This window comes from Adelges cooleyi, unplaced genomic scaffold (assembly GCF_023614345.1).
Source record: "Adelges cooleyi isolate 19-005CV unplaced genomic scaffold, UGA_ACOO_1.1 ACOO_flye_CR_arks_rails_tigmint_CR_PRNA_574, whole genome shotgun sequence".
Classification (NCBI taxonomy): domain Eukaryota; kingdom Metazoa; phylum Arthropoda; class Insecta; order Hemiptera; family Adelgidae; genus Adelges; species Adelges cooleyi.
This window is the reverse complement of record NW_026096268.1, coordinates 2,586,999-2,597,547: the sequence shown is the minus strand read 5'-3', so window position 1 is coordinate 2,597,547 and position 10,549 is coordinate 2,586,999. Positions and strand designations below refer to the sequence as shown.

Below are 10,549 nucleotides of genomic sequence, written 5' to 3'. Positions count from 1 at the left end.
AGCGATGGGCTCTAAGTGGTCGTAGTGCCATGGGCCTGTCCCCGTCATGGCACCCTAACGTTACGCCACTATGGAAAAAGGGTGTTGATGCTGCTGTTGGCGGTTACCCAACAGACTGTGGTGGCGGCGGCGGCGGTTACGTGTACACGGCAATAACGCTGCGTTTGATCCGGTGCGGTTTATAAAACGACCGACGGCCGACCCACAGACGGTTAGTGACATCCGAGCGGTCAACGGACGAGGTTCGGCTGACGCACGCGCATTACTAACGGTTCAAGTCGACCGCAACTGAAGTGGCCCGTCTACGTGACCGGGTCCATACTATTCTGTTTACTTGTCGGTCTATCCGCGCTATGAACTACATTCTTGTGTTCGGATGCGCGACCTGCGTATGCCTGGCGACAATGGCCCGCGGCCAGTCCATGTCGTTTCCGGACAACGAAGGCACTGTCAACGGCACTGACGCCGGAACAGGTCCGGGCGGAAACAGAAACGGCAAGAATCTATTCAACTGGCTGGGCAGTTTCGCCGATGAAGACGCCGATCCTTACCTTTCGTCGGCCAATGGCGCGTGTCTGCAGGGCGACATGACCGAATGTTTCAAGGCCAGGTCGCTGTCCGGGCTCGACGAGTTCTTTGTCAAGGACTCGTACCGTCTCAACGAAAACGTTCGCGTAATCCGCATGCCGCCCGAGGACAACGAATACCGGTCGTCCAGAGGATTCGAATTCTCCACCGAGCAGCGGGCCGAAGACAGCGAATGGGACAGGCTGGTCAAGTTCGCCATGCGAAAGGTCGAAAAGTTCCTCAGATCGACCGCCGTCGAAGTGCACGTGCCCGACGAGCTCACCGAAGGCGGCCGATACTCGCCCAGGTTCATCGACGAGATATCGTCCGAACTGGACGCCCTCGAAGATAAAAAGGCCAGCGTCATAAGTGAGTTCCAGTAAAACATTACACGGGTTTCCACCTAGCCTAAAGCATCGCTAATGGTGCAACACCGTATAAAATAATATTCAACACGCAATACACTGTTTTACATATTTAACCGTGTCTAATACTATTCTATAGCGTTCTGATAATAATACCTTATTATATTATGTTTTGTGGGATCACCGGGTCTGGTCGGTCGGTATATTTAATAAAAAAAAAAAAATTGGGCCAGTGACTCACGCCGATATAGTAACCAAATCGAACATATTGTTTACTGTAACGGGACCGATTCGATAAATCATAACTCTGTGGTTATTCGACCTGGTTGATGTAGGTATGTACTTTGAGAAAAGAATCGGTTAAATCGGTTTGAGATGAAGTCACTTATTTTCATCGCGTTATGGTTAATATGGTATTTTTTTTGTATAACATGTTACAACAGTAGACAGCAACTAGATAGTAGATGGAACTAAGTTAAATTTTCGTTTGGTTTACCTGGCGGGAAACAGAGGCTATTCCAGTTGAATCATTCTTATTCATTTAGAAGCCAAACGGTATCCGATCAAGTAGTTTCCCAGTCAAATTCGATATTTGTAATTGAGGGGAAGCAAGGAGGGTCTGATAAGTGATATTTAAAATTCGTTCCATTGCCGAGAAATGTGTCGACGCCAATGTTTGCGAAAAGTTTATAAATAACGATTATATTAATTTTATTATTCGGCTATATTGCAGTGTCTCCGGCCAGACTACTTTCTCTGGGCCAATCATCCAGAATTTTCTATGAAGCACATGTATTTGTTTGATTGTTTTTTCCCTCCCAGCGTGCGCACATGTCCGTAAGCTCGATCGACATGTGATTTCTCTAATCCGTTATTGTTGGCCGGTCGCAAAACTGGTTAACGAATTATTTTCATAAAAACGCGTAAAAGTGTAGTATAGGTCTTTCACTTTTTTAAAGTCTGTTGTGGTATAAAATTCACGCAGGTTGTGCTCATCGGCATTTACAAAAACCTGCTGTGTTTGCATTCCCATAAACGGTTGCCAGCTGAATGACGATACTAATAATGATACATACTAATAATTAATATTGCACGTCATGCTTAACCTAAAGCTAGGTGCTTATAATTTGTTATTGTATAATTATTATTCCTGTCGCGTTTGTTGGACGACTCGCTTAGTCCGAGAATTCATTTGAATTGCATGCGGTTTACCGAGTACTTAACAGTTGATGACAGCTGACTTTCTAATTGTAGTTCGCTACAAATACCCCAAACAAACCGAAGTCAATACTCGATAATAATATATTATAATATTACAAGCATTGCTAACGGTTAGGCTTGCAAGGGTTTACTTCCGTGGAGCGCATAACGCCAATAATGATTTCCGAGTTAAATTATCATCATTATTATTATTATAACATTAATAATAATATTAATATACTATTTTATATAATGGTTAGGTCTTAAGGAGCAGTGGAAGTCATTTGTGTTTATGGCGTTTTTGTCGTAACGTAACGAATGTAAGCGGAAATAAAACGATTAAATTTAATTTCCGGACGCTATTACGTTAATGTTTTTATAATCATAATAAAAGATGTAATACCTATACATTGACCGCATTGACAAATTGCCGTCGACGAGATGGTTTTGAATTATTTGAAACGCTGGAAGACACCAAAAACTAATTTTCTTCTTCGGTTTCGAGTTAAAGCTATATGTATAATTTTGCATTGCGATAAATGGTAAAATAATTACCACTCCGTGTAGGTATGACTTATGAGCAAGGATTGAGATCATTACCAAACTGCGCGGTGAAACCGTTTTCCAAGTTTAATCGAAATAATTTTCTGTTATTTTGTATTTCAACATAATATTATTTTTTTTGTTCAATACAGTTAATGTGTTGTTCGGTTAAATTAAATTTTTATTCCTTGTGTAATTTATTTTAGTTTAACTCTGATCTCAGCTCATAAGATACATATTAAAAAGGACTATACAACTTAGAAATTACTCCTCATTTTCTGTTAAGCAGTTATTTATGTACATTTTTTTTTGTTACGCAGCCAAGAAAAAAGTCAAAAAGCTCTTGGTGCCACTGTTGATCGTATTGAAGCTGTTCAAGTTGAAGTTGCTGTTGTTTTTGCCGCTCATCCTCGGGTTGGCGTCGTTCAAAAAGTTCTTGGGATTCTTGGCCATTGTCGTACCCGGCATGATCGGGTTCTTTAAACTGTGCAAACCGGATCTGCAGCATAACTACGGCACGTTCGGGCATAGTAGCTTTTACAAAAGGCCAAGCAGCGGGGGCCCACCGCCGCCACCTCCGGGTCCGATCTACACGCCGTACCGCGAACACGTGCCAGAGCAGCCGGAGTACCTACAGGAAGCCTTAGACTCGCCGCCGTACGGCCACCCGTACAGCAGGCCTGCCCGCGCTCAAGAACCCAAGGAACCCAACGGTTTCCGGCCGTCGGGATCTGTGTCGTTTAGGGACGAGGCCAACGACAAGGCTTATAGCGCGTATAATCGACAACAATAACATTAACCATCAAACTTACGCGTTTACGTTCGACGTGCAGTTGGATTAATGAATTATTGTATTCGATTAATTACTAATGTATTAAGTTAAACGGGATTTGACCACCCGTTTTATCCTCTGTTTAATGACTAAATAGCTATTTGTTTAAAAAGACTGTTCATACTCTTAATTGTTTTCGGGAGAAACAAACTAATTGTTGAAATAACGAAAACGATAACATTTTTATATTTTCTTATGTAAATTAAAATAATGCCGTGATCTTGAATCAAAAGACAGTATCAACAGTTTCTTTGTTTCTCTTAAATCATAAATGTATACATGTAATGTCACACCACACATAGCATATTTTCGGTATGTAAGTATTTTTGGAAAAAAACATTTTATTTGGAGTACATTTATCACTTATGTCTAAAAAGCAAAAACGTATATATCGTGTTATAGTATTTAAATATTTCAAAACTATTGAAATGTCTGATGGCTGTACTTTAACTAAAATGATTTATTCCAAAGGTGGATTTTTTTTTAGAAAAATATTCAAAATGCTTAAATTTAATTTGTATGTAAAAATTGCCTATACACATCCCCTTAAAACTTAAAAGTATATTTTTTTTGTGCCCTCTTCAACATTTGTTTGCTATAATATAATATGGGAACCCTAGAAGTTAAGAACAACTGAACTAAACATTTAAACACGATTTTATTAAGTTATTTAAATCAACGAGCAAATGTGACTTCTCGGGTCCTCATACTATTTTGATGACACAGCGTACAGATGTGATAAGTGTTTTTTTTTTTTTTAATAATTTTACACGAATAACGTTGATTGGTAATAATTTATAATGTGATTTTACCATTCTATATGTTTTAATGAATTGACATGTCCTCTAGTAGTAAAATCTAGAATATTTGTCTTCCAATGTTTGTACTAACTCGGTGTTTCTTTGTCAAAAAATCCACTTAGCACACCCGTAAACTATACCTTAGATATTATATAATCAGTTACCGTAAAACAATATCAATTAATAGGGTTGTGGTTTTTTTTTTTTTTTTAAAGAGATAATAGCTGAAAATGTCTTCTCGTTACAAGAACAGTAAACTTTTTGTAAATAAACTATAATATCATACGTTTTAGGTTAATGCAATGACTTGTAAACCCTTGTCATAAGGACAATGATCGTGTACAAAGTTCCTCGTCATAGTAATAATATATAAATATATATGTATCAATTTTTGTACACATAATATGTTAACGTCCACTGACAATTTTTATAATATTGATTTATTGATTATAACTTCTTAAGCATAATAATTGATTGTAAAAAATGTACACAATAATATATTTTTTTAATTTTATGAATTTATTTTAACTATAGTAATTATTTTGATGTATGTATGTGTAAAAACTGTCCAATCTCATAATATTATACGCCTTGTTTGATACCTCGACTGTGTGGTAATATTAATATATTGTGAGATGAATCATTTAAACATGTCTTGTAATATATTATGCGATATTTTATAAGTATTTGTTATGTTCGTGATAACTGAAAAGTTTTCCCTTGGACCGTAGAACTACTCAACTGTAAACAAGTTTACACGTAGAATATTTTTTTGTAATTTATCATATTTTGTATGAACGAGTTGATGAACTTAATTTTATGCCAACAAATGCAAATTAGTACCTACCTATTTGGAATCATATTCTGTAAAATGAACTTAATTAGGTAAGAGTGGTTGGTTTTTTTTTATTAGTAAACAAATTACAAGATAATACTTTTAAAACGAGTAATCTTAGTATGTATCGAAGTTATAACGGCTAATTACATTATGCATTTTATGTGATTTATAATAATGTTTACAAAATTAACGATGGGTGAGTTTGCTTTAAGCAAAATAATATATTCCAGTTATATAAATACGATTTATTGAAATATTTTTATAAACGAAATCATTAACTGTTACTACGTAGTCAACATCGTTTATTAAGTTTTAATTCATTTTTATCTTTATACTTCATTGTTGTAAGTGCAAAACTTGTTAACATTTTACACAGTAATTACTATTCTCTAAAAAATATGTAATACAAATATACTTAAAAACTAAATAATGGATTGGTTTCAAGCACATGAAACGCCACAAAAATCAGTTTTTCTTATTATTTTTGATAATATAGCTATAATAGAACCTATATTAACAAGTATACAGTTGGCGTCAATTTTCGTTGTAAATATGAATGTGGTGTAATAAACAACAATAACAAAAAATATTAATAAAGAAATATTTCTCTCGAGTAAGATATGTGTTCTGCATCTAAACGATATTCGTAGTACGAGTATTATATTAGAGGAACTATTTATTTTTTTATATAGACAAAAAAAAACTAATTTTGACGCAGGTGCTATAACATTTTAAGTTAAATATTAACTGCATTGTTCTGAAAACTATAGTTCGTATTGCTCAAGGATCTAGGGCCAACGAACGTTCCACCCTGTTAAAGTATAAGTATTTTCTAAGCCGTTAATCACTCTAGCTCTATAGTTAGGTATATATTAATTACAAGCTATATTCATCGGCCAAGGCCCATGTGAATTTTGAAACCATTAAGACATCCCTTTTAAGCGTTGTTAACCAACAAACATTTATACAAAATATTATTGTATAGTAGATAATGCGCAATTTATCTGGGATGTATTAAATATAACGGCTGTTAGTTTTTAATTTCTAAAATAACAAGTAACAACGCGCCATCAGCTAGATCTACCTGGAAGGATAAAGACAAGTTCTTTCTGAATATTTGTGTTCAGATGAGAAAAAGTTGTTGTTGTTGAATCTCTGCAAGACCATTTTTAAGTTAAAAAGCAAGCCAAGTAAAAATATTTCATCTTATGTTAGAAAAAAATTAAATGTATTGAATAGTGATTGTCATTTGCAAATTTATATAACTTAATTGCGTTAACTTCTTTCGATAGTTCATTTGTGTTTAAATTTAATTATTTTTAAAAGTTTTTAAATTTATAGAGTGTAAATCTTGGGTTTGAAAAGGAAAATTTTAATTGTGAAATAAAAAACTATAGTATTAGTTAAGAGCACATTGACCAGAAATGTAGTAAGGGACAAAATGTAGGCAATATTAAACGAATATTTTTTGAAAAACTATTTCGATTATTCTAATGCGATTCTTTTTATTTTGAAAGTTAGTATTTCATTATTTCATTTGCTAACATAAGTGAATTTTAACGCTATAATTTAACAAAACAGTTGCGTGTTTAGTTTGATGTGTTGATGGGCAAGACTCATGGGTAGGTAACTATACAAACCCATGTCTGACAATTTTAGTCAGCAACAAAAATATAATATATGAATTGTATATATTTTTCTATTTAATACGTTTACATGTGTATCTTTTCTACTTAATCGTCACTTTACAATGCGAATAATATAATATATATATACATGTAGGTATAATTTGTAATAAATAAATAAATAAAAATAAATTAATAAAGTTCGTGTAGAGGCACCAGTGGCCGATTAAGTGTTGTTTGTCGGTATGTAAGTGATGGGTGACAACGGGTAAGGCTGTTGTGGTGAGTCTTCGGTGTCCTGAAGCGGTTGAATGGGCCCAGCCGAGTCGGCGTGGACAACGCTGATATGTTGAGGCGCTCCGACTGATCGTCCACCGTCGCCGTCGTCCATGTTGAGGTGTCTGGCATAACTGTATGGTGCAGATGAGTAGCTGGCACCGTGCACCAGGTGATCGTGATCGTAGATGGCCGGTTTGGTGATGATCTCATAGTGCGACGTCTTACCGCTACCGCCGCCTCCTCCGCCTCCACCATGGCCCCTAAGGGCGCAAATGGCGGCCAACACTAACGCCAGCATTGCGGTCATCAGCGCTTTGCCCGACATGGCTGCAAGAGCGGCGAAACCGATAGCGGCCAAGGTGCCAGCTGACCATAGAGCGGCGTGCATACCATGCTTTTTGCCTCGTCCTTAAAAAAAATATATTTTTTAAATTAATCTTCAGAATCAACGTTAAAACAACAGTTCAAAAAAAAAATTATTGAAAGGTCAACCAATGTGAATTCGAAGTGATTATAGTAATATTTTCACGAAATAAAATAACTACCTGTTTGTAATAAGTTGCTTGGTAGTATGTTCGCGAGCACTTGACTGCTTAGTTTTCGAATGTTATCCATTATCGAAGAGTCAACCAGCTTGACGCTTATGGACAATGTATTTAGGTAGCCGTCCGCCTTTTCCATGAGAAACCCGTCGAGTTCTTCGTTGGACTCGTTGCCGCGTACCAACGACCTAATCACTTCTGGTGGAATAAGTTGATGATGGTGGTGATGATGGGTCTGATGACCATTGGTTTGATTAGCGTCGGTCGAACGTACAATAGAAATGCCAGGCACCAGCTGATAGGCTCGTGCCGTTCCCAGCCGGTCGATCAATCTGACCAGATCCAGCTTTAGACAGGTCATCGTATAATGGTGCAAACATTTTTTTGATAAAACCTGTAATTAATGCAACAACTATTACCATGACATAGTCAGCATGTGTTCGCTATAAAACGTTGTCAGATTTGAACACTGATTTTAATGGCTAACATGGCCGTTCCTTGGGAATTAAATGCAATTTTCAAAATGCAGTGGTCCATATCGTGCCTTATATCTTAATATAGCGATCCGTGATTAGAAATTACATTTAAATAGACTGTTAAACATATCTCTCTCTCAAAAAAAAAAAAAAAACGTTTTAGTTACATTGCAAAATTTTGTTTTAGAAGAAATGCATGCAATGTTGATATTTTATGCAAATCGAGCTGCGAAGACCTTTTTTTCTCTTTATGTCAGTTTCGCTTAAATACATAATTGCCAATTGGTATTTTAAAACCCAAACATAATTTACTACAGGTGAAAGTGTAAACGTGACGAGGTAGAATATTAAATTAGCATAATGAAACCCTAGATTAAATTACTCAAAGAATATATTAAATTAACAATTTGTCAAGTTTCATTGTCAAACGTAACTTAAAGAGTTATGACGTTTAGTCAAAGCCGGAAAGGTGAGAATTGATTTGATCTACGTTTACATATTCTATATCTTGATGTTTAGTGAATGTACAATTATGTGAAAAGTTTTATTTTGCAATAATATATCACAATACATTATTTATCTCAAGTTAATTTAATTGCTTAATTTCATACTATATATAATTTATAGTGTATTGGTTTGTAAATTATACGATTTTTTTTTCATTTAACACACACAGCTATATGTTATGGGCAATTACCAACTCTTAACAGTTTAATTTAATAGTTTTATAGTTTAGTCTGTAATTTTAGTGTAGTCGGTGAAACCGGATTTTCATTAGAAATTGACCAATTTATATAAATTGTTAATGACTTTGTATTTACTCGGCTAAGTAAATTTAATGCAATTTTGTCGTGTAGTTAAACTGAAGTTTTGAGAACCAAAAAGAGTAAAAGTGATTTTTTCCCAAAAACCCGTTTTTGGTCATAAAGTATATTTTTTCAGTAAGCCAATTTTTTTATCTGTATTTGTTTTTTTTTAAAGAGACTTTGAATCAAAACTTAACTAATAAACATCTTAAAAATATCATTGCCATTGTTCTTTCATGTGAAATTATGTTGAAATATAATCAATAGTTTGTTAAATTAAAATGTATAGCTTAGTCAATGATTAAAATAATATCGAACCAATTGAATCTTAATTTGATTGAATTAATTAAAAATGTATAACAAGATAATTTAATAAATAAAATTAACTAGTTATTTATATTTACAAATATAGTTCAATATAACTACTGTAACATGTTGACGTATTATTGACTTGATAAAATACAAATTTTCAAATTAAATCATTGTGAAATCTATCGAGGGCACATTTTAAATGCATCTATAGTACTTAATCATACAAGTGGAATTTACAATACTTGCGATTTTGAAACAATGTAAAACCTATAAATACCCGGCTGTGGAATATATTTTATAATTTGGAGTCTATATGTTATACCCATTACAATCTAGTTAACTTTGTAAGCTAATCGTTTTGTTTTCAATATTTGAATTATATCATTTGACATGTTACCCAATGCAGTGGAAATTATTATGACCACAGCTTCGATTGTTAAGTAGTATTAGCCAGATTAGATAAAATCTAATCTGTGGTATTGGGAGGCAAGCGATTTCAACAAAATATTATAAAGAACTTTTTTTTTTATAATATATTTCCGTACGACCCTAAATAATGTAAACATATATGCGATTGAAACAGTGATGCGGCGATCAGTCAATTATGTTTGTCAATCGACGCTGCTTTATACTGTTAACAGTTGCAGCGTATGGCAAAGGAAGCGCACAGTGCGACGACACGTTAACGGTGTACAGGTTCTTGTTGATGGTTTTCCGTATATAAAAAATATATATATATATATATATATGAATCGAATAATGACAAAACGATAGCGCATTATTTTTAATAGCATCGAGAGGATTCAACAGAATCCAGAATCCATTTCGAAATTACTCTAAGTTATACATTTTTGTGTGTCGATTTCCAAAAAAACAAAATCCGTATTCACCTGTTTTAGTATGTCCGAGCCAACCGTGTCGTTTCTCGAACCGGCGTTTGGCCTTTGAGTGGCACCGATTTTGTCTTCAAAAGCTGTTGCCGTGGTCGTTGGCGATTCCGGTTGTCCCGCGACAGCCGTCGGTCGACGACACAAAGCGCACAAAGCCGCGATGAACAAGAAATCCCGCATAAGACACCACATGGTAGTGTGTCTTAACGTTGTTAGCTGTTCTGTTCGCCGAAACGCAATAGAAAATATTATGCCGTTGTCGTGCCGGAACGTTGTCAAAAACTGAAGTTGTCCGGTGGCGCGTGGGCAGTTTTTATATGGCCGTATGACGAAACGATTAAAAACGGTGGGTCGGCAACGCGAAAATGAGAGAGAAAATCCCCAGTGTAAAAGAGATGTAAATTGTAGATTAAAAAAAAAACCCAATCGACTCGTGGAAATCGCTTAGTAGGTAAAAGTAAATGAAAAGTGATT

The 10,549-nt window shown here is 35.2% G+C and overlaps 2 protein-coding genes across 2 annotated transcripts; one reads left to right on the top strand and one right to left on the bottom strand.

The window, feature by feature from the left end:
• The first annotated feature begins 208 nt into the window (after nt 1–208).
• Nucleotides 209–4,829, top strand: LOC126843556 (uncharacterized). The gene is made up of 2 exons (XM_050581153.1): nt 209–936; nt 2,996–4,829. Exons 1-2 carry the CDS (start codon nt 354–356, stop codon nt 3,466–3,468), a joined length of 1,056 nt encoding a protein of 351 aa, XP_050437110.1. The 5' UTR covers nt 209–353; the 3' UTR covers nt 3,469–4,829.
• A 2,080-nt stretch (nt 4,830–6,909) lies between these two features.
• Nucleotides 6,910–10,331, bottom strand: LOC126843557 (uncharacterized). The gene is made up of 3 exons (XM_050581155.1): nt 10,076–10,331; nt 7,595–7,985; nt 6,910–7,457 (listed from the first exon to the last, which is right to left on the bottom strand). Exons 1-3 carry the CDS (start codon nt 10,265–10,267, stop codon nt 6,997–6,999), a joined length of 1,044 nt encoding a protein of 347 aa, XP_050437112.1. The 5' UTR covers nt 10,268–10,331; the 3' UTR covers nt 6,910–6,996.
• Nucleotides 10,332–10,549: the final 218 nt, after the last annotated feature.

Excerpts from the sequence above, each read along its gene's own strand:
- LOC126843556 (XM_050581153.1), top strand. The coding sequence starts at position 354 with ATGAACTACATTCTTGTGTTCGGATGCGCGACCTGCGTATGCCTGGCG. Across the intron at positions 937-2,995 it reads TAAAAAGGCCAGCGTCATAA|CCAAGAAAAAAGTCAAAAAG; the intron begins GTGAGTTCCAGT and ends TTTGTTACGCAG.
- LOC126843557 (XM_050581155.1), bottom strand. The coding sequence starts at position 10,267 with ATGTGGTGTCTTATGCGGGATTTCTTGTTCATCGCGGCTTTGTGCGCT. Across the intron at positions 7,986-10,075 it reads GCTCGGACATACTAAAACAG|GTTTTATCAAAAAAATGTTT; the intron begins GTGAATACGGAT and ends CATTAATTACAG. Across the intron at positions 7,458-7,594 it reads AAGCAACTTATTACAAACAG|GACGAGGCAAAAAGCATGGT; the intron begins GTAGTTATTTTA and ends ATTTTTTTTAAG.